Source organism: Rhipicephalus sanguineus, chromosome 1, assembly GCF_013339695.2.
Source record: "Rhipicephalus sanguineus isolate Rsan-2018 chromosome 1, BIME_Rsan_1.4, whole genome shotgun sequence".
In the NCBI taxonomy this organism is placed as follows: domain Eukaryota; kingdom Metazoa; phylum Arthropoda; class Arachnida; order Ixodida; family Ixodidae; genus Rhipicephalus; species Rhipicephalus sanguineus.
The window spans coordinates 194,260,283-194,280,811 of NC_051176.1; the positions used below are offsets into that span (position 1 = coordinate 194,260,283).

General features: G+C 48.6%; 1 protein-coding gene across 1 annotated transcript in view; it reads left to right on the top strand.

Annotated features, from left to right (window-relative positions):
- The first annotated feature begins 16,362 nt into the window (after positions 1-16,362).
- LOC119404849 (uncharacterized) overlaps positions 16,363-20,529 on the top strand; it is a 32,293-nt gene continuing 28,126 nt past the window's right edge. Inside the window, exons 1-3 of the mRNA XM_037671532.2 lie at positions 16,363-16,503; positions 17,594-17,795; positions 19,541-19,644. Coding sequence (XP_037527460.2) covers positions 16,381-16,503; positions 17,594-17,795; positions 19,541-19,644 — 429 coding nt within the window. The 5' untranslated portion in view covers positions 16,363-16,380. The remainder of the gene's footprint in view (positions 16,504-17,593; positions 17,796-19,540; positions 19,645-20,529) is intronic.

Here is a 20,529-nt window from a genome sequence, read left to right on the forward strand (position 1 = left end):
CGCAGGGCAGTCCGACGAGGCGGTACTCCGTGACGAGCCGCTTCCGTGCGTCATCAAGTGCAGGGCACTCACAGAACAGATGGTTCACTGTTTCTACCGCACCGCAATCGACGCAGTTCGGTGCAGCCGCGCCGCGGAGACGATATTTACGTTCCACGGGCCACACAGAACCGGTCCTCAGAGCGAGGAGGAGCGCGATCGCGGCGGGTGAAACCAGTTGCGATGCTCGCGCGCTAACTCTCGACGAAAGTTGATGCGCGCAGAGTCAAAAGGACGTGGCGTAATCCGTCAGCGGGGTCGCGGCGCAGTGTGCTCGCTTTACGAGCTCTCCGCTGCTTCGTTGCCTGCGATGCCGACGTGGGATGGCAGCCACTGCAAGACAACGTCGCAACCACTCTCCCGAAGTGCCAGGAGACTCTGGACGACGCGCTGTGCGAGTGGTGTGCCGGAGTCCTCCCTCACGAGCTGGCGCAGGGCTGGCTTAGAGTCGCAGAAAATAACTGCGCTCGTGACAGCTGGCGAGTCGCGAAGGAGATCAGCAGCCAGCTGCAGACTGTGGTAGAAGCTGTGGTAGAAGAAGCACAGTAGCTCAGGCGTCGCTGGAGTTCAGTGCCGACCTCGGGGGCGACGCAGGCTGCAGCAGCGGAGCGGTCCTGTAGGACAGAGCCGTCGGAGAAGAAGAGGATCCTGCCGGCGAGGTCCTCGTGCATCCGCGCTGCGGCTTCCTGCACGATGGCAGAGCGAGGGGTGTTGCGCTTGGAGCGGACACCAGGGATCTCGAGGGAAACTCGCAGGGGCTCACGGCAGTGAGGGGCGGGCCAGCGTGCAGGGGGCGACGGTTCGTCAACTACCACACTGTCGTAGAAGTCGATGATTCGACCAGTGATAGAGGAGGCACTGATTCGACCTACGCACGAGTTGGGCACTGCACGAAGTCGGGCGAGGAGCGGGCCGGCGTCTGGGGCCTGGTGAAGGCGCTCTATGTGGCATAGGGCGCGCAGGTCAGATGCTAAAGAAACAGGCCACGCGCGAGCTTCCGCAAGTGTTTCTGCCACACGAGAACTGCGAGGAAATCCGTGGTGCATGCGGATCACTCGGAGGTAGTCCCGTTCTAGCGCAAAGAACCTCTCCCGTGTTGCATTGTGGCGAGAGGCTCGCGAGGAAGGGTAGGGCTGCGCCGTGCTGCGAGAGGCGAGTGCGTGCTGCGAGATGAGAGGTCGGAGGATGTCCAGGGACGTAAAATAGAAACCTTCGAGAAACGCGCCAAGATGGGGTGACGGTGAGGCGCAGTGGAGTGTAAAATAGCGTGTCAGTGTCAGTGTTCAGAAGTTTCCGCTTTCAGAATGGTGAACATTCGTTCTCCCGATGAAGAAGCCACCCGACGTGAGTGTCAGCGATAGCCGACGCGAGAACGGGCATGTCGTCGCCGAGCCAACCGCGATGTTCGCGCAAGGGAGGCCGAAGCGAAGCGCCAGCGAAGGGTAGACTTGAAAAACATAGAAGTGCGATATAGCCTGATGAATGACGGGCATAAGGTTCGCTGTTTCGACAGTGTTCGCGAAGTGGAGCTGGCTGGATTTTTTTTTCTCATAAGAATGTTCCCTCAGAGCGGAGAGGGTGTTGGAGCGCCGTTGGTTGGAAGGGGACGATTGAGGACGGGCTGGATTTCAAGCAAGACGGACGTGCCGACCGCGATGTCCTGGATTACTCCTCGTACCTCTCGCTGACCGGCGCCCCGTGACGGACTCCTCGCCCGCTATGCCGTGCGCCGCTCATCGACGGGGCCTTCGCCGCTTCGCCGATGTTGTGCACCGTGCCTCTAGCTGTGTTTCGCGGACCCGTCCCTGAACTCCCGTGACCGTTTCCCCATCTTTCCTGTCCTCTTTTCTCTTCGTTGGATGGATGTGCTCCTATCACTTTTCTCTCTATTTTCCTACTTTTCTTTTATTCCCTCCTTACCCCCACCCCTACAAGGCACTGCGCCGTGTCGCCTATAGGCAGACAGAAATTAGGTGCCTTTTTCCTTTCCTTAATAACCACAGAAGAAGATTAGGACGGCGCTGATTGGTTCGAATGCTGCTCAGACGCTGTGTCATGTCCGAAGACGTTGCAGCAGCGTTGAAAGCAACGCGACATAAAAACCTTATAATCTGAGTAACTGGGAACCCTTAGGCCGTTGGAGATCTATAAACGTTGGTCGGAGTGGCGTCGAGCGCGTAGTCTAATGTGCGTAGTCCGCATACGCGCGTTCGACAATCATATTTAGTAAAGTCCATATAGTTGTTTGACGTTGAACGTAATTTCTTTGTAGAAAGAAACTGTGTAAGTTGGAAAGTTTGAGGAACTGCGAAATACAGCGAGGGCTGATATCATCTGTGCTTCGAGAGTTTCTTTTTCCACGGTACAATTTTCTGTAGCATATTTAGTAATACTAACGCATTCTGAATTCGAATTACATTTTGAGTATTTCGCTTCTTCAGCGCAAAACGCGATGTGATTTTTCCCGTACTTAAAGGCATCCTCGGAGTTTAAGCCACGAAACATTTTTCGGAGACGATACATACAGGGTGTTTCCTTTTTCTTTAGACAATACATATTTTTTATAAAAATTTTGTGACAGTCAAGTTCTTGTCGTTTTCGCGCATGAACCCTATGTCGGGGCGGAAATACTTTCCGGCAGCGAAAATGACGTTGACGCGACTAATTAACTAGAACTCGTTAATTAAAGTTTTTAATTATTCACTTCAGGGCATGTGTTTATATTACAAAGTTGTAGTGCGTGCCAATTTATGGCACACATATCTTTTTTAAATCGCAAAAGTTGCACGTCTTTCGAGATATTCATCATCGAACGTCAAGGGCGAAATCGAAATTGATCGCGCCCGGCGCGCACAAAGCGCGGTGGAACACCGGAATGACACGTGACAGGGAAGGGATGAAATTTGAATAAAGGCGCGCAAAAGCAGGACCTGGTCAGAAAAATCGACCAGCATTCTGAAATACACTTGTGGACAGCTTAATGTTTGCGTACGATGGGTGGTGCCTATCTGTTTCTTTCTTAAAATATAAAGAGGCGCGAAAAACTATATCGCCTGTCTGCAAGAAGAGCGCCGCAGTGGCCGCCCCTGAGTTTTATGCTTCCCAGACAAAGAAAATGTTGATATTGTATTGCGGTTTTCTTGTGCACAGGTCGAAAGAAACGGATAAGCTCCAAACACTACGCGCGAAAATAAGGCGATGCGCGGGCACAAGTGAGATCTCTTGCAGCTTTTCACAGAAACATACGGCGGCGGCGCGCCGTCATTCAAATTTCGTCACTCCCATGTGACGGATACTTCGGGTCGGGTCTGACGTGGAAGAACAGTCGCGCTTCGTGCGCGCCGGGCGCGATCAGTTTCGATTTCGATCTTGAAATTCGATTGTGAATATCTCGAACTATACAACTTTTGTGATTTCTAAAAAAAATAGGTATGCCGTAAATTGGCACGCACTACAACCTTGCAATATAAACACCTGCCCTTAAGTCAAAAGTTGATTAACGACTTTTTGTTAATTAGTCGCAACAGTGCCATTTTAACTGCGGCAAAGTGTTTCCGCCTCGACGTGGAGTTCGTGTGGGAAAACGGCAGGAGCCTTACTGTCATAGGATTTTTATAAAAATCTGTGTTGTCTAAAAAAAAAACACACCCTGTATATCGACGATGTCGATGACCTTTACGAATGAGAAAGGGCCGCAACGTGCCTCGGTTCGCGGAAAACGCAGGCGTCGTTTCTTGATGGGAAAGGCTAACGTATACGTGATGTATTACTTCGTCGTAATCAGATTTTCTCAACGGAAGCCTATGACAATGGTAGCCAGGATCAGGGGTGCATATCCATAAGGGGTGTTTCGGTGTCAACGCCTCCCCCCCCCCTCCGTCCTCCTCCATAGCCCCCTCTCCCCCGCCTTTAGGCCTTTTTTTTAGTCCATGATATTGCGATTGTTGTGCCCGTTTGTTGACAAAAATAGTTCCCATTGTAAGGACCAAAAAGCGCCACTCAGCCGAATTTATCGTCACCTTCGCTCTTTTTGTGTCTTGACTCAGCATTGAGATCCGCATAAGACTCACAGCCGCTTCCCGAAAATGTCTCTGTGGTGATATTGACTTCTATAGGTGCCATTTCATTGCAGTTTCGAAATATACTTTGAACGTCGTGTGTGGGGCCTTGCGTTGGCGCTCTAGCATTTAGCTCAAATAACCCATGTTCACACTGGACGTTTCCTTAAGAAAAATGATAATTCGACACGCGCTACAAGTACTCCACTGACGACCCCAACAGAGGTCGCACATGCATCTCCAACAAGGTTAGCGATACTTTCATGCACTGTAACTGAGCGGCAATATGGCGCTGCGGTACGCCGGACGGGCGTCATTGTTGTGGTTGTCACGCAGCAGACGACCATGCTTGCCACTGTGTTTGCTGTGTTTATGTAATGGGTGATGTGTGGTGTTCCCTGGCCTTCCGTTCCTCATGTGTTGGAAGTTTCCTCTACTACAGTACTACTGCGTGCTGCATGTAGCTGTAAAGGTGCCCAGGCAGCAGCACGTTGTTGCTACGTGTTGATAATGTAACCGATCCTTTCGCTTTGCCGTGCTATACTGCAGCGAAATATGCAACTCAGCGACTACGCAATGTCGCTGTCTGAACCCGAGCGCAACACGTACATCATCAAAGTCGCAAAATGCGGTGGTGATCAACGTTACTAGATTACCGCTACTAGGTAATCTAGTAACGTTGGTGGCGATGACCCCTTGGCTCTATCCGACTACGACTTCATGAACGATGTTGGCTCTTATCCTAGTGTAGACCGTGCGGACATCAACGGCTATCTGGTTCACGGGACAAACCTCGCGATGCGGGATCAATTAAAAAGCTACAAATCCTTGGAAACTCATATTTACGTCACCAGCGGTTTCGTGGAGCAAGTAAGGGAGCAACCGTTTTTCCTCGTCATCTTCGCAAAGGTAGGCTGTACATAACGTACCGCAGGTCAGCGACTTGGCGGCTTTTTCTAGCTATCCGTAAAGTTAGCGATAGGGCAAGTAATCAATCGTTGATGTGGTGCCCAGCCCATCGCACTTCTTGCCGCTGTTCACAGATCGGTAGCCAAGTTACCGATATGTGAACATATTTCCTCATGTTCCTCGCGCCTGAGGGCGTGCTCGTAGTGTCTAATCGCGTAAGCTAAACGCTGATTTATCTTACCGTCGCTGTGTAGGTCCGCCACTCGCAGGCAGTCAAGGAAAAGCAAAAAAAAAAAAGAAACATTGTAGTGGCTTAGCTCGGCTATGCCAGGATACACGTATCGTGAGCTAAGGTTCAGGTGATTATTCTTAGTTCTCCTGGTTGTCTAGGATTAGCTGGATTATCATGCTTACTGCTGCTTCAATGACACACACACGGTGTACGCATTATGTGACGCATGCATATTTATTTTTTGCTCAACGCCATTTCTCTATTGCCACAAAGACGGCTCGGTGGTCAGTGTAGTAACACGCTGCCGTCTCTGGCCCCAACGCCCGGTGCAGCGTCAGACGGCCACTGCGCAACGGAGGCGTACAGCTGGGCGCGCGCCGGTGCCAGTATGTCTGCCGCGGCTATGACGTCACTCCTCTGGAATGCGCAGATCGGCGGAACGCGCGGCGGCGGCGGCTCCGGTGCGCCACCTGTGCGCCGTGTGACGTCACTGCTCCTCGCGCATGCGCAGCACGGCTCTCGGACTGCCACGCGAAACTGCTCCAGCTCGGCCAGTGTAGCGTTAGCTACACTGGCCGAGCTGGAGCAGTTCGGTAGCTGGAGCAGTTCGGCAGTTCGGTAGCAGTTCGGTAGCTACTGATTAAGGCTGATGGAGAAGTTATGTGCGCGCACTGAACGTGCATAACTGACCTCGATAGGGCGTGCTCACACATTGGAGCAGTGCGCCCCGCAAACTCGGCAATGTGACGCCGATTCATCCAGGTGATCGCGACGAATTCTGCTCAGCCATAGAGCTCAGTGCCATGACGAAAGCTCCTTTGTGTTCGCACACTGTCCTAGTTTGACTTTCGGCACGACACGTAAACCTACCCGTTGAAAGTTCGCGTCGTTGAGCTTCTTTCTTGTGCGGTTGAAGCAACCGTAAACCGCGCAGTTGACCGTAGTTGATTTGATGCAACTCGACGCGCAACAGTGTGTTGCTGCTTGGGCACTTTTACAAGTCCATGCAGCACGCAGTAGCAGAGGAAACCTCCAACGCCGCGGTATTGTAAATGCAACACACGATGACCCGGAAGGTCAGGGAACACCACACAACACCGATCACATAAATACAGCAAACACAGTGGCAAGCATTGGTCGTCTGCTGCGTGGAAACCACAAAGATGGCGTCCGGTCCGGCGCACCGCAGCGCCACATTGCGGCTCAGTTTCAGTGCATACTCCCTAAAACGTTCTTTACGAATGCTCTAGGAGTTCTGTGTGCACTGGTGTCTTAATGTAGATGTTACAGTAAACGGAACAACTAATCCTTCAGCTTCATTAAAGCAGAAAAATTACTAAAATATTGTATGGGCGCCGGCTTTCTTTTTATTTATTTTTTTTTAACCGGCGGCATGCATAACACCCTCACCCCCGCAAAACACATCTGGCTACGCCACTGGCCAGGATGAAATACTGTTACCGCGTTCCCTCCAGTCGAACGTGAAAAACATAGTGCGTTTTCTATGTACCGAGAGCCCCGACTCAACGAATGATCGATGACGAAATATTCTGCCGCCTTTGGGGCATTAGAGAAGTCGTAAGTACCTGTATGCATCGACACAGCTGAAGGCTGCAAGGCACGTAGTGCCATAGACGATACGCGCCGCTAATTAACCTGGAATGGACGGCGTGCCTGATGTGTGTATTTCAAAAGACCTTACTGACGGCCGAGACGTTAATAAAAGAGAGAGAGAGAGAGAGGGGGGGGGGGGTTCTCGGTGGTTGTCCGGTTACGAGCGCAATCCCTCCGTGAAAAGTCGTTCATGATACGGTGCAACAAAGTGGGCGGCGCTACGGTCGAGGAAGGAGCGTGAAATGAAAAGAGGAAGAGAATGTACACTTTACGAAGCTTAAAAAGCTTCAATCCTAGCTCGTCACAAACCTGAACTATCCGTATACTACAAGCAAAGGCTTGGGCGCATCCTTGAACTAGGCGCGTCAATCGAACGAATGTAACATGCACCAATAACTACTGTGCTCCATAACAAAGAGCTCGTACAGTTCCCTGCTATAGGCCTTTGCTCTGTTTTGAGCCCGTACCTGTTTTTACATGCGTGTGTGTGATTCTCAGGAACTGATGCCGGCGCCAGTGGACGTCACTCGTCCGCCGCTACAGGACTTTTCCAGAGAACGACTCGGAAGGTCAAAGTGCGCATTTAGTAGCACAAAACTGTGATCGCGTTACGTAGATTATGATGATGACCTGAAAAATGGGGCATACCCACTACTTGGCTTCTTCATTATCGTCTTCTACAGGGTGTTTCTTTAGACAATAAAGATTTTTTATAAAAATCCTATGACAGTAAGGCTCTTGTCGTTTTCGCACCCGAACTCCACGTCGAGGCGGAAATACTATGCCGCAGTTAAAATGACGCTGTTGTGACTAATTAACAAAAACTCGTTAATAACATTTTTAATTATTGACTTGAGGGCAGGTGTTTTTATTAGAAAGTTGTAGTGCGTGCCAATTTATGGCATACCTATGTTTTTAGAAATCACAAAAGTTGTATAGTTCGAGATATTCATAATCGAATTTCAAGGTCGAAATCGAAACTGATCGCGCCCGGCGCGCACGAAGCGCGACCGTTCTCCTACGTCAAACCGGAACTACCCGTCACATGGGAGTGACGAAATTTGAATGACGGCTCGCCGCGGCCGTATGTATTCGTCAAAAGCTGCAAGTCACCTCACTTGTGCCCGCGTATCGCCTTACTTTTGCGCGTAGTGTTTGGTGCTTATCTGTTTCTTTCGAACTGTGCACAAGAAAACCGCAATATCAACCTTTCCTTTGTCTGGGAAGCATAAAACTCAGGGGCAGCCACTGCGGCGCTTCTTCTTGCAGACAGGCTAAATAGTTTTTCGCGCCTCTTTATAGTTTAAGAAAGAGATAGATAGGCACCATCCGTCGCACGCAAACATTAACTGTCTACTACTCTATTTCAGAATGCTTGCCGATTTTTCTGACCAGATTCTGCTTTGGCGCGCCTTCATTCAAATTTCATCACTTCCTAGCTGTCACGTGTCATTCCGATGCTCCGCCGCGCTTTGTGCGCACCGGGCGCTATCAGCTTCGATTTCGCCCTTGAAATTCGATCATGTATATCTCAAACTATGTGCAACTTTGGTGATTTCTAAAAAAGTCAATGATTAAAAAGTTAATTAACGAGTTTTTGTTAATTATTCTCGTCAACGTCATTTTCGCTGCGGGAAAGTATTTCCGCCTCGACATGGAGTTCATGTGCAAAAACAACAGGAGCCTGACTGTCATAGAATTGTAATAAAAATCTGTATTATCTAAAAAAAAAAACACCCGTATATCATCGTTTATCTCACTTCGTGCACGACCCACGCAACATATACGGGTGTTTTTGGTTAAAAGACAATAAAGTTATTTATAAAAATGCTATTACAGTCAGACCCCTGTCGTTTCACGAGCTCTATGCCGAGGAGGAAAAACTTCGCCGCGCCTAAAGTTACGAACGACAGAAGGTTGAGCTTGCTGTCAGGGATTCATTGTAAAAGAATGGATAAGTTGTATAAACACACACAAAGGAACGTATACACATAAATAATTATGCCTAAAGGGCAAGTCTTTATCGCAGTACAGAGAGAGAAACAGGGGGGGGGGGAAGGAAAAGGACAACATAAATGCCATTTGTGTGAGACTCTATGTTATTTGTGTTACATGTCTTTTCCACCAGAAGGTAAAAGGGTATGAAATAGTGCAGATTTCAAACTAACTTTATTTCACTCATCGTCGTTAATGTAAGCACATTACGTTAGAAGGAGGCAGCATTTCCTCCTCAAAGGCAGATGAATATGCGCCTGCACCAATGGGCACGCACTTCATACTGATGTCATGAGCAGAGTTTCCACTTGGGCTTGGTTCAACGTATTGAAGGGAAGAGCGCAGATATATCGACGAAGGCGAAGAGAGGCACACAGTAGACAGGTGTACAGGCAGTGGAAGCGTGCTGACTCAGATGTCCGTGGATCGTAATCACGCTCTATCAGAGCTGCGTTTCTGTGGGCCTCTCTTCGTCTTCGTCAATATCTGCTCTGGTCCCTTCAAGACGTCATGAGTCGGACGGCCGGTGACTCCGCCGTCCGGCTCATCGGCCGTCCGGCTCATGAGCGGGAACATTTCTTCAGTCACGGAGGCAATAGGCGGTCACGCTTCGGTCATCTGGGCGGGGCGCATAGTACCTACAATAAAAAAGAACATTGAAATGTATATACAGCGATTGCGTCACTATACATGCATGTCATGTAGAAACCTTTCCTCGCTACTAATTTAACCGGCTTTCTGGCGCTGCAATTTTTGCTTTTGCCAGAACCTAGATCCCCCGAAGACGCAGAACGTATGTATGTACAGGGTCGACCAAATCTAAGGTGAGCGCCCCATTATATTCAAACCGGTAAGACTAGAACGTCGATTCCACTTCACGAGGGAAATTTTCGTTATATGACTCCTAATCATCGTGTCGACAAACAGGATAATGATTTACCGAATGATGTATTAAGCACCAGCTTCTATGAGGTCTTGAATACTAATGAGGTGTACAGACGTGGACGACCCTGTGCATGCACATTCGAAAATGCACAGGCAAGTGCGCAATATCATCGTTTCTTATCGAAATATCATGCAGCTTTCCACGCTCATCAACGCAGCGTCGAGTTTGTCCGATATATAATGTTGAATAAGACAGTGGAATGTCATTATACGTTGACCAACCGCATGCATTTCAGAAACACCAGAACGTATATTTCTTATGGCAACCATCAGCGTTTGAGGCAATTCTGTGGCAGCGAAATCGTGTGGGCACCTTCACATATGGTCTTGATTTCTGTGGGAAGAAAGGCGTAAAGGGCAGACCTTACCCGCGATGACGAAAATCTACTAAAGCACTAACAGATTCGTCAACCATGCACAGTTAAAACAGGGGAAGCTTCTTGAAAAGAATAGAAAGAAAATGCTCTAAAACCTTTAAGAATAGTTATTTCGTAAGAAAAAAAGTCGCTGTTTCGCCGCAAGAGCGAAGCGATGAATGCGATAGCAGCAAATTGGAATGTTATACGAAGTAAGGCTAGCAGCAAACTCCTTTAGGATCCGATCTAGTAAGGAAATGCGACCGTTTTAATGGGCGAAGTGATTTTCGTGCTTCAGCACGAAGTAAGCGGTGAGAGCATGGCTCGTACAAAGCTATGAGCCGCCTACTAGTTACGTACTAATAGCGTACTAATAGTTACGCTTTCTATTTTTTTCTTTTTTGGCAAGATTATGCTTTTAAATGCCAGTCCCGCTCCGTTCCCAAAAGGTCACGTGTAATTGCTTCCCGTTCATTGCATTTCCGTTATCAGTTGCTCCGTCCAAAAGACCGATCACACACCTGCGAAACAGCGCCTTCCATCGGGAGTGTCGCATGGTGATCTCATGTCGCTAGACACACACACACACACAAAAAGAAGCACAGCATGTACGAGACGGCAACGCCGACGAGTTCATATCACTCATTTCGAACACGAGTTCCGCGATGATGGCGTCGGAGCATCGGAATCGCTGATCATGTTTGGCCTCGTCGCCTGTAGGACATTGTCGCACGACTCACAATGTAGATAGCGAAGACGAAGTATTCGTATCGTATATCATTCTACAAAAAAGTTTACACCTTTTGGAGCTTATCTTGTTCCGAAACAGTAGTCGTCATCTGTCCCGCTTGCGTTTGTTTTCTTGGAAACATTACGTTCGCTACTTTTCTGTCAAAAAGTCACGTGCCTTCGCGATCTGGAATTACCGAGCGCACAGCGTTAAAAAAAAAGCAGAAAGGCACGTGACAGATGGCCTTATTGTTTGGGCACAAGATAAGCTCCAAAGGGTGCAATGTTTTCAGTGATAAACGATACTGTCAAAGGACTCCGTATGCATCGTCGTTCGCGATATCCAGCCGGGTGTATGAAATTTGGGCACTACCCTATATTAAGCCTTGGATTTCAGGGACAGCACTGAAAAGGTGAACATGTCCCACGATAGATATAAGTAAAAGATGTTGGGAGGGTTGGCGGCTGAAAAGTAAGGACAAAGGATAAAAGCAAAACAGGATGAAAAATAATTCTAGTCTACACTGTAAAACGCAGGCAGTTAAGCTATGAATTTATATGTTTTCTTTTCCTTTAGGAAGAAAAGTTTATTTCAGGTAGAAAAAGGCCGAATTAAAAAAATTACACCATTTCCCGCTAAAGAGGACCATGAGGCGATGCGAAGCCGGAGCACTTGCACGATCGCGTTCCGTTGGCGTTATTTGGGCATGCCACCGACCTCGTGTCGTGGAACGCGAAGAGGAACGCTACGCGTGTCTTGTCTTCCCTTTCCTGGCCGTTAATTCTCACAAGGCGAGCGGGGAAGGGCCCGCTCACGCTAGCGGCACGGCAGCTCGCCGTCTGCCGTTTTCCGTTCTCAGGCTGCCGTGCGCAAACGATTTTCTTGCCGTTCTGCGGCTGCCGGAGACCACCGTGGCCAATCAGCGACGGAGGAGCGGTTGCCATGACTACGGCGCGCCGCGTCGTCTGCTTTCGGCTTTCCGCGTCATGTGCGTCTGCCGCGGAACGCTTCGAGCTGCTTGCTTTCTGCTCCCCGTTTTTCAAGCTAGAAGTGCGCATGTCGTTCGTGTCATTGCCAGGCATGGTTCCAGCACCAGCAGCAATAGAGCCTTTTAGTCTGCCCGGCATTAAAAAAAGCGTCGCGTAAAACCAAATAAAGTGTCCCCAAGCTGGCGCCAGGTCAAGTGGCGCCAGCTATGGAGGATAAGAAACAACTAACAAACGCGTAATCCATGTCCTCCGAGCATTCGGACGCGCTCATCTCGACTCGCTAAGCCTACAGCCATAAGCGTGCGCAGGGTTCCCCTTCGGGGGGGCGAAGGTTCGTCGCAGCGCCAACCTCCCTATTATGTCAATGTATGCGGCTGCCTTTGCGCCCCTCTTCTCGCCCCCCCTACAATGTATAGGGCTGACTTTGCGCCCCCCCTTCTCGCCCCCTTGCCCCCCCCCCCTGCGCACGCCTATGCCTACAGCATTGATTATTTGAGCACGGCTCTCAAAAACGGGGCTGAATCGGCACGAATACTTTGCTGTCGAAGCTTAAGGACATGAATCTAAAGCAAATGGAAGCATCAGTTCGGAGCTTACACGCTACAGAGCGCACGGCGGCCACTTGATAGATTCGAGGTGGACGACAACCGCTTTTAGCAGTGCGGCCATGTTTTTCGGAGGCTTGCCGGCGAAGCTTGCCGTGCAAGTAGGACAGCTCTCGCGCGCGCGGCGACGGCGGACGTTCTGCGGCACCGCGCCGTTGCGGCAGGCTTGCCGCTAGCGTGAGCGGGCCCGAACGCAGTCGGCAGGCGTGCGAGAGGGGGCAGCGTAGGAGATGAGAGAGAGGGGGAGGGGACACGCATGCGCTGGTGCTCATCGCGGCGTTGCGCAGGAGAGAATTGCGGCATGTCTAGCCCGCGTTTCAGAGGAAGAGTGGAAAGAGGGAGGGGAGAGGGGAAGTGTAGAGGGGTGGGGAGGGGGAGAGGGGGGGAGAGGAAAGGGAGGGGTGAGTGGAGAGGGTATGCTCAGTAAGTGTGGTCACGCCGCACACCACCACCACCAACACCGGATTGAACTCCGCCACAAGATACTTCGCATCCAAAGAAGGAAGATGCTTGGTGACGCACAGGTCGCCGTTCCGTTACAAAGTGGACACTCATAGCATCCGTCCAACCGTACGCACATACGCTGCATGTCGTGGACTACGATACCTTGCGGGGTTACTTCAACTTACACGGCGGCACCGATATTGAAGAAATGACGTGAATGCTCGAAGGAAGGCGTGTTGCCGTCGAACACTAAATAAAATTGTGTGTAAGAACAGCTTTTCGCCTCATCCCGGCAGCAGCATGGCGCTGCCAGTGTGTCGAATGTTACGTTTTCTTGATCACATGTTATCATTCCGTGGCCCCATGTACAACGCATTGTCAGAGTTTTATATTTTCTTGCTGCATGATGCCCGCAGAGTTTCCTCCTCCCTTCAATCTTCAAAAAGAATTAATAAAAAATGTGGCGTTCGTCAACGTGTAGCCGCATATCAAGACTCCTGACCAATAACGTACTACGTACGGTTATACCAACATGGGTTCTAATAAAGATATAATGTATTCGAAGTTTGCCACTTTCGACTCGCTGTTTAAGCTTGTAGAAGAATTTTGTGCTGAACAACCTAATCATTTTTAGTAGAGTTCAACCTCCGAGCAGTTAACACAGTCACCTGTTCACTGTTTTTCCACCGTATATCGGTCACCCCAGGAAAGCTTATTCCGTAAAATGATACTGTTAAAAAAGAAAAAGAAAAAAAAGACGCATTTTTACTTTCCTGTTATGTTCCGCATTTCACCCATTCTTCACCTTACCATCTATTCTCTGTTTTCTCAGCGTTTGCGCAACCTCGTTTCCCTTCCCCTCCTCTCCTTTTTCCCCCTCCTCTCCTTTTTCCCCCTCTTCTCCTGATTACAACTGTACTAGTTAGTCTCAGTAGCAATCGTGATGGCTACACTGTTTTCCGTTTATTGAGCTCGCCGATGCGAATGAGAGGTTAGTTTTATGATATTAACGATCGACGTCCGCGAGAGTTGTCTTCTGGTATCGTATAAGAGACGAATGGGGTGTAATGTCCACGTATTCATATAATGGACCTTATTTCATTCGCCTGTTTCGATTCATGCCGCAAGTGAATCAGGCAAATAAAGGACATTGCCAATCAATTAAATCTAGTCCCGTAGTGATGGCGCCTTGAAACGTTCATGCAGATGTCCTGGGGATAGTGTTTTGCGCTGAAGTTCCCTGCGTTACAGAAGAAAACGCAGAAGTCGTCGCAAGCGCTATTTTGGCCCGTGTAAAATGTGGATATACCATCAATAGACTACGGATAATAATTATAGGCGCACCACATCGTACCAATATAAAATAGGCGTTTCAAATGGGACGACCGTATGCCGTTTGATCTCCATTCGTTTGACAAGTGGAGATGAAGCTCTTTTTTTTTATTTTTTAGTCGGCGAGAGCTTATGCAACAAAAAACAAGTGACAGGTCAACAGTGCTCTCGCAAGACATTCTCAACGCGCGTTTATGGTTATTTCAAATCTGCATGAATTTTACATAAATGATAGTTGGTATAAAAACACTGCGACATAATGGCCAGAGTGATAGTGCGACTAGTGCTAGACATCTGTTTTGTTCTCTGCCATTGGAGAGGCTGCCTCCTGCATGCAGCACGCCACGGCCTCCTTCGGCTTGGTGCATGCCAGCACTTGAAACTGAGATGCATAATGTATCGAACGTGCCAACTGCGTATATAGGCTGCAGGTCGTTGCTTCCTGAGCTCACAGGTGGATGCAACATAGGGGACAGCTGGCAGCGACATAGCATGAAAGACATCCTCATGCCTGGCTGCGGCAGCCATTGGTTGCCGCGCTCTCTGGGCTTTTAACGAATAGTTGTTTTCCTGTTCTTAGATCATCGTGTAGAGTTTGCCTCTCCACACGTGTGATGCCGAGTTCACAATGCACGGTCTCATGACGTGTAAGACGTCGCTGATCTCTGAAAATGAAACGCGACATATTGGACGCGGTAGTGCACGTGGTTATATGCCTTGACGCGATAAAATGTGAGTCGGATACAGCAATACGCGTGCTCATTGACGTACGTCATAGGCACCGGAAGCTTGTTTCCTGCGTGTGCCGAGATTGCGTGCATCTGCGAAAAAATATATATATATTATTTTGCGTTCTTTGCTCGAACGAAAGAAGAATAAATCATCCAGGAAATTTAACTTTCTCGCCCAAAATTCCATGTAGGGCCCACTGAATACACTTGTGGCCGCTGTAAACAGGGGTCAGCTATGCACAACAGGATGGTGATAGGGCGAAAGGGGAGAGGAACCGAGGGCAAAGAGCGAAAATGGTAAAATAGGGGCGAGTTTGCAGTGAATGCTCATATCCTGACGGCTTGTCATCCTCCAGATGTTGACGCAGCGTAGACCCGCGGTGAGTCGCGAGATTTCTGCCATACAGTGTGTTTCGAGCGATGATTATGAAGCAAGAAAATTCACTAATTAAGTTTGATTGATTCCTATATTAAATATGGTGAAATTACGGAATTGAGGACCAATAACTGCGCAAGACATGTCCGCTCAGTCAAAATAGAATAAACGTTTCCTAGTGACTCTAAGGCCGAAAACCCAGACCCCAATTTTCGTTAACTTGTGCTTCATTTGCCTTCCCTTGCGCAGTCAAGCCGACACTTTCGAAATATTCGTCCGTGCAAGCCTGACGAGTTCGACCGGCGTCTTCTTAGAAATACTTTCTTGTACACTGCACGGGGCAATACTGTCTATGTGACCATGCCGATTACCAGTGTGTTCGCGACGTGTTTTGAGGATCAATGTATCAGCTCTCCAAGCTCATGTTATATTCTCAGGATTGCGATTCATTCAGGTGGAGGTGGGATCGTTCCAGTCATGAAGGCTGGATGAGTCCATATCAGGGGGTGGACATATATACTCCTATCACAGTAAAGAGATGGTTTGAACATGCTGCACCCAATTGAAAAATCGGCTACTTTCAGAAAAATTGTTTTGTTCCATCAAGGTATACCTGTTGTGGCGTTTATTTATCGGAGCTTATCAGAGAGCGCACCAAATGTGAAAAAAGAAACAAAAATTGCAGCTGGAAAAAAATAGCATACGTCACGTGACACGGTGCAATTCAATCCGCAACTTACTTCATTAGGTGGATTTATTGCTTACTATTACGCGATTTGTATAAACGTTCGCCGTAGTGAACAAAAAAAAACAGCGCTGACACAAGGGGCAAACAAACCGACAACAAAACAAACCGTATCGCAATACCGTTTTTATAATGACGCCTTCACTTCCCCATGGTGCCGGGAGAATACAAAGAAAACAAATACTCCAAGGAACCACTCCAATCTAGACTTGTCTTTCTTCCTTGTTAGTCATTTTATGAGCTAAATAAGTGTAACTTTTTTTAAAATCTTTACCAGATAATGGAAGCAAGCATCAAAGATGGCATCGTCTATTCTCCCAACCTAGTCTGCGAGATTCCTGAGTGTTCGCTCTTCACTTTCTTCAAGAACAACATGGAAGCGTACGGAGCGAAAACGGCACTGGTAAGCGCACGCTGTTTGGAAGACGTTTACGAAACTCGGTGGAGTTTCCGATCCTGAGCTACAGCTCCGGACAGTGGGCTGGGCCAGAGGGGTCGCCGAAGCACGGAAGTGTCCGGCCATCTGGAGCGGCCCGAGGGCCCATCGTCGTTTTGCTTCCACCTCCTACCCCCCCCCCCCCCCCCACCTCCCTTTCCTCTCACATGATTCTTTCATGAATTGTTTACCTACCTTCCGACTAAGCTCTACGTACTATACAGTGCAGCTATTTATACTTGCAGAAAAAAATGTTGTTTTCGTTATTGCATGTGCAAAGGCGAAGAGTCATGATGTACTGGCACGGCCTATCTGGAGGGGCGCGCGCGGGAGCGAGCGCGAGCCTCCAGACCGGTCGTGGTACCTGTTGCCGACGCAGAGAGAAAAATATTTGTTTTGCTAATCGCATTTGCGGCTCGCTCCACCAAAGCTGACTAGATCAACCCTGAGCCTCTGAGTGAAGGGCCCAGAACTGTTAAGCTCTGCAGCACTCAGGGCTTAATAGGAGTGGTGTGGTCTACAAAAAGGAAGGCCATGTATATACATTACGTCATGAAATGCGTTGCGCTTGCCTCATACATAGAAAATTATCATCATCATGAACCGGCACGCGCCATCTTCTTCATCGCCTTCCTCTTCTTCCTCTTCTGCTTCGCTACCAGAAGACGTGCGCCGATTTGTCCGGCGAGGGCTGCATTAACTTGATTGGCGAGAGATAGAGTACAGAGTGCGATAAATACACAGAGAGAAAGGGCGGCCTTCTCGACGATCCAATCTTTTTATTTATTATTATTTTTAATGTCTCGTTATATATAATAGGTGAGCTTCAACCTATCGCATCACTGAGGCTTCACTGGCTTTGCTTAAGTTTTCGTTCTCTGCTCTTTACACAAGAATGGCACGCAAGCGGCAAGCGGAGATGTCACGTAATACCTTTTTGTATCCATGGGCATCTGCAGTAACCAGGAAAACACTAATACCTAATAGATGCAAAGTCAGAAACTGTCTAATCGAATGTTTTGCTAACCAATCTGCAACTTTCCGTGGAGTTGCGCAGGTGGACAGCAACAAACGACTGTCGTTTCTCGACACGCTGTCCTTGTCTGGCCGGTTCGCCGAGGGCTTCAGGTGTCACGGCGTACACACTGGAGACCGTGTGCTTGCGCTGATCCCAAACACCGCCGACGCCCTGGTGGCCACCTGGGCGCTCATGTTCAGTGGCGTCACTGTCATCTTCCCGAACTCCCAGCGAACTGACAGTGGGTACACATATATTTCATCGCCTAACCACCCCCCCCCCCTCCCCGCGTGCGATATTCTTCGCTTGAACTCTAGCCTTCTCGCGACATCGAGGTCACGCGCCTTCTTGAGCAGTGGCGGTCGCGCATCGGAGAGCCGTAGTACACATCTGGGTCTCTATAACATATAATAATTTCAATGTGTTTCTTTCTACTCTGCAGTTTCGCGATCAGCGCTCGGGGATTTTCGGGACCCATTTCTGCTGGTCGTGTGATGTAACGAAAACCACGAGGCGGCTCCATCTGAAAGCGATATGCACAGCCTGCTTGCATGATTACGCATAACAAAAGAACATGAATTATTCTTAATTCTACGCCTTTGTCGTCTTTAGACCTCCGCTATAGGTTGAGTTTAGACGCACCTACTTTGCCTCTGTGTCACGTGCAACGTCACAAACCCGCGAAATATCGGCACTTTAGAAAGTGACCTGTACGCATTAAACGTATAACTATTATGTTTTTAATAGCCGGAGAGTGCCCCGTTCTTAAAGGAACATGAAATGCTACGGCTCACCGATCACTGTGACGCTGGGTGTACTGGTATGTTGCTGGCTAGAATGGATTTATCTGCAGCCGCTTTAGACGACAACTCGCACGTTTTAAACTTCAAGATGGAGCATTATTTCGGCAAATTTACTCTGCCGCCGGTATCTGATGGGTCCCGATCATCCCTCGCTCACTTCGACTTAGTTTCACAAGCTTTTCACGATGACGCGACGGCTGGTCATTTAGGTTTCCACAAAACCTACGACCGCATCAAGACTCGGTACATTTGGCCTGGCCTTTCCACTAGTCCAACCAAGTACGTCGGTTCAAGCGTCTCACACCATCCATAAGATCACTTCAGCGTATCATCTGCATGGAACTCCGTCCGACATGATAATTATCTATGTATGTTAAAAACAATCACAAAAACTGGATGAATGAAAACTTGCATGACTGCCGTTCAACGCACAACAAATTACAGTCCCCTCTCACTCTAGCACGGCCCTGCATCGCCTTTTTGTCCTGGACACTACGTCTCTATCTATCCCTTGTGTTCCATCCGCATCCCTTCCAGAAGAGTTCACTGCTTCAAGACAAGAGAAAAATTTGTTGGCGTGTGACGCGTCGTGTCGTGTCATTTAGTTCTGCCCAGGCGGCGGAGTGTTCCTGTGGATACCTGTTCGCGCACAAGGGCTCTGCGCAGTCTCTCCCTCTCTCTCTATATATATATAGCGTTAACATAACGTTATGTCCTGAAGAAGACGGGGCTCCCGTCGAAACGTAGACAAAATAAACAGTTGTTTTTTATGAAGGCGCATATACTTTTATACTTATAACCTTGCGGCAACCGAAGTTACTCTTCCGCATTTAAGCCTTATATATATATATATATATATATATATATATATATATGTGTGTGTGTGTGTGTGTGTGTGTGTGTGTGTGTGTGTGTGTGTGTGTGTGTGTGTGTGTGTGTGTGTGTGTGTGTGTGTGTGTGTGTTTCGGCCGTGCCACGGCCGAAACGTAAATGAGTAAAAATAGTAAAAATATGCAATTTTCATAAGTGTGCTCCTTCATTTCTTCAACTATATATATATATATATATATATATATATATATATATATATATATATATATATGCGTGTGTGTTTGTGCGCGCGCGAGGAATACCGGTGTAGATGTGTAAAAGAAATTCAATAATGCTTCACTTGCTTATCCAGATGAACTTCAACAGCAAGTTGAAGAAAGTGGAGCAACGTATGCTCTTACATGTTCTGCACGCCTCAACACAGTACAGAACATCGACAAACACCATAAATTAAAGGTAATTTATTATATCTCTTTAGCCGTATATAGTCAGGTACCTATCGCACAGGTTTACGGATACTAAGAATCGTAAAACAATAGGGGGCTTTAGGCTTCGCGCACCGAAAGTTAGGTGACGTAAACCGCCGCGGGCGTACACAAAATAATCCAAACCGCTGTACAATGATAACGCAAGCAGGCATGCATGGGCGTCGGCAGGATTTTGTCTTGGGCTGCAAATCCGTGTTGCATCGCGGTGGGGAGGGGGGGGGGTGACTTCGTCAAGAAACAACTACGCCGCATTTCTCCGATTTTTCAGCCAACGTTCTAGGAACCTTTAGATTTTACCATCTTTGACGGGTGTGGCTTGGGTGTAGGGGGGGGGGGGGGGGGAGGGGTACAAGTGCTCTTTTTTCATCCCCCTGCCGATGTCCACGCAGGCACGGTGTGACGCTTTCTGCGGGCAAAGGTCCTTTGCACTGGCGTAGCCAGAGATGGGGGGAGGGGTGTGGGTTTAAACCTTCTCCGAAATTTAACAGCAGAACTGTTAAGGCCGAGGTTGGCTGCGTGTCGTAGATAGAAAATTATCACCATCATGAACCGGCACGCGCCATCTTCGTTCTCTTCTTCATCGCCTTCCACTTCTTCCTCTTCGCGGAAGTCGTGCGCCGATTTGTCCGTCGAAAGCTGCAATAACTTGATGGGCGAGAGAACGAGTACGGAGAGAGAGAAAGAAAGAGAGAAATAGAGAGAAAGACAGAGAAAAAGAGAATTTCTTGGCGGAAAAACTTTTTTTGCCGAGGCGAGATTCGAACTCGCGTGCCCGCGATTCGAATGTGAGAGTTCTAACCACTCGGAGCAGAGCATAGCCGTGTGTAGTAGTACAGCAAGGTGGTGGGAAGGG